The sequence below is a fragment of the Brassica napus genome, chromosome A2, assembly GCF_020379485.1.
Source record: "Brassica napus cultivar Da-Ae chromosome A2, Da-Ae, whole genome shotgun sequence".
NCBI lineage: Eukaryota > Viridiplantae > Streptophyta > Magnoliopsida > Brassicales > Brassicaceae > Brassica > Brassica napus.
The window spans coordinates 9,792,594-9,795,993 of NC_063435.1; the positions used below are offsets into that span (position 1 = coordinate 9,792,594).

A 3,400-nucleotide genomic window follows, 5' to 3' on the forward strand; every position below is an offset into this window, starting at 1 on the left:
CCTTCAGCTCTTGGTAGACATCTTCTTCCAGCAAGTCTTGAGAGAACGTGATCTCACCAAGCTTATCATGTAAAGCCTTCTCGGTTACCAGCTTGTTTCATGATCTGGTATAGCCGTTGTCGATCGATGGGTATGTATGTATGTCGATCAATGGTGATGGTTATGCTTGAGAATCGAGTTGTCTCTGAATCGTGTCCATCTCATGTTGCAAAGCATCCAGGCGTGTGGTCAAGAAATCTACACCATCACATAGTGGGTATTAAAAACCATCAGGCCGATAGGTGAATGATTGTAGCCTATCTTCGAATGATGCGAGTCGAGCGTCGATCAATGTTTGGATGTGAGCGTCGATCGATGGTTGAGCGTGAGTGGCGATCGATTTTGATCTTCATGTACCGACTGCATGTTGTTTCTGAAGCATGGCTATTTCTTGCTTCATCTCATATGTGCGTGTGGTCAGCCAGCTAATATTGTTGTCAAACGAGTAGTAGACGTCATCGAGCCTCTTTGAATGATAATCATTTGAAGTTTTGATAGCTTTGTAGATCTCTGCTACTAACTTATCAATCTCTGCGTTGTTGTAGTTGTTCTGCTCTTACACGGTCGGTATGGATACCTCTGTGTTCTCCCAATGAGGTTTCCACTTCCTGTTTTGATGATGTGTGCTTTTTCTGGATCCGAAGTGACCCTCGATCGATGGTGCAGCTGCGTCGTCGATCGATGGTGGATCCTCTGATTTGTTCTTAGGATTGAAGAAGTTACTGGATGCATTCATGGCAATGATTTCAGCTATGTCTTCCTTGGATATGTGAAGAATGCGTTCATCCATTGCTCCTGCTTGGCCTTCTGGATCCCTGAAAATACCAAATTCATCAGGAGTTGGATATGTCTTGATTTTTTTAGATGTCATAACTCTTACCTTGTTCGAGAAAATTTTAAATAGTCTAAACTATTTTTTGATATTTTGTATGTCAAATGAAAATAAAAATATAAAAACTAAAGTTAAGTATTTTCTAAATGTTTTTAAACATAAAATATATACATATCCAAACTATTATTTTATGTTAAAAAAAATAGAAAATATTGAAATTTAGTTTCTATATTTTTATTTACATAGCTGATATATTATTATATAATAAAATAAATTCATTTATTAATTTGCGGTTCATCCATGGTTCACCCGCAGTCGACCCAGTGACCCAGCAACCCGGTAAGTCCTCCGGTTCAGTGTCCGGGTCGGGTTTAAAAACATTGGTATTATCTTTAACATGTAACTTGGAATCTGGTGTGTGATGAGCGTTGATCGATGGCTGGATGTCGCTGTCGTAGGACTGCTGTCGATCGATTCTTTGGGATGTTTGTCGATCGATGGATGAATGGCGATGTCAATCGATGGGGGAGTTCGGCTATCGATTGATCCTGAATACTTTGTCTCAAATTCATCCTCAAAATCGAAGTGGCATGCTGCAGTGACAAATTCGTATTGTCCATAACGAGTTCTAAACGCAGTCTTCATGACATCACCCTCTAAAATTGGAATCTGATGATAGCCAGACGTCAAGTCGATCTTTGAAAACCAACTTGCTCCCCTTAACTGATCCAACAACTCGTCTATCCTTGGGAGAGGATACTTGTCTTTGATTGTGATATTGTTGATTCCTCGATAATCAATACAAAGTCGCATGCTACCATCCTTCTTCTTGACAAATAAGACCGGAGCTCCCCATGGTGAAGAGCTAGGTCTTATGAAACATTTCTCCATTAAATCTTCAAGTTGTTTCTTCAACTCTGCAGGTCCCATGCGGTAAGGAGCCTTTGCTATTGGCTTAGCTCCATATTCCAAGTTAATTGTGAAAGGGTTACTCCGAGGTGGAGGTAACTCCTTTAACGCCGCAAATACATCCTCAAACTCTTGTATGACCGCAATATCCGAAATTTCAACTCCATTGCTAGTGGGTCCTTCACTAGCAGTCACTGTTACCAGATACGCTTCTCCATCCTTAAGCAAATCTTCCACTCTCAAGGCAGCTACCAAAGACACAGACTTGCTTGGACTGATCCCGTAGAACACTATTTGCCGTTGTCTGTTCTCCTTGAACAAAATACGACTTTCCCACAATCTAATTGTGCCCAGTAGCCTGATAACCAATCCATGCCCAAGATAACTTCATATCCTTTTAAGGGCACCACCAACAAATCTGCCAAGAACATCTTCTCGCAAATGACTAACGGAACTCTTCTGAGGCATTCTTTTGCTTGAAGGGTTTGGTCTCCGGGAGTCATCACAGCCACATCCATCATGTCAATCACAAATGAACCCACAAACTCGGCAGCTACCTCAGGGGTCACAAAACTATGTGTTGCCCCGGAGTCGAACAATACATGTGTGGGACGCCCCGCAACATGTAAAGTTCCTGCCACAACATCAATATATATCAACAACATAATAATTATCCAATAGAAATTAACCAATCCATCACAAGAATTCACACAACACAAAATCAATATAGTAAGGTTAAAGAACCCAAATACCTGTAATGGGACCCTTAGATGGACCTGGAGGTTTAGTATCCTCTAGTTCTAAAGCGTAAACTCTACCTCCTATAGCTTGCCTTTTTGGCGCTGGTGCGATTACAGGTGGAGCTGGAGGAGGATGGACATTGATTGGCATAGCTGGGATAGAACGGTTGACGTTGCACTGGGTAGAGATGTGCATTTTCTTTCCACACGTGAAACATGTAGGATTGTAGGAGTTTGACTGAAAGGATCCAGGTTTCTTCCCGAAACATTCACTTGACTTATGGCCTATTTTGCCACAGTTAAAGCATTTTCATGTGAACAGAGATTGTCGACTTGGCCCTCCCAATTCCTTTTCCTTATCTTTACCCTTAAATGATCTTTGGTTTCCACCAGACTTTCCTTCTTGATGCTGCTTGGATTTCTTACTTGCCGCCTTCTCAGCTTCTAATCCGATCTCCAAATTCACAGCCTTTTCCACTAGCTCGGTGAGACTCTCGTAGTTTCCGACTGCCAGTCTATTTTCTAACTCTGGTTTTAGACCAAACAGAAAGTTAGATATCATGGTCTCCTCATCATCTTGTCCTCGCAGCACGTGTCGTCGCAGCCGCATGAACTCAGATTCATATTCTCTAACCGTCTTATCTCCTTGTACCAAGTTTGCAAACTGGCGTTGAAGCCATCGCTTGGACTCCGGGGTGAAATACTTGCGTTCAAATTCCTTTTTGAATGCCGCCCAAGTGGTGACCAGATGTCTTACTTGGCGATTCCTACTTTCCCACCATTCTGCCGCGTCTCGTCAGGGTCTCAAAGTTTTTCTCCATAGTTCGAAGCCACTGGTCAGCTTCAAATGAGTCTGTCCCTCCATCAAAATGTGGTGTCT

The 3,400-nt window shown here is 42.2% G+C and overlaps 1 protein-coding gene across 1 annotated transcript; it reads right to left on the reverse strand.

Moving 5' to 3' along the window:
- Positions 1–595: 595 nt before the first annotated feature.
- On the reverse strand, positions 596–3,082 carry LOC125584160. The gene is made up of 5 exons (XM_048752161.1): positions 2,887–3,082; positions 2,533–2,805; positions 2,231–2,414; positions 1,428–2,138; positions 596–854 (listed from the first exon to the last, which is right to left on the reverse strand). The coding sequence occupies exons 1-5, from the start codon at positions 3,080–3,082 to the stop codon at positions 596–598; spliced, it is 1,623 nt and encodes a 540-aa protein (XP_048608118.1).
- Between the last annotated feature and the right edge of the window lie 318 nt (positions 3,083–3,400).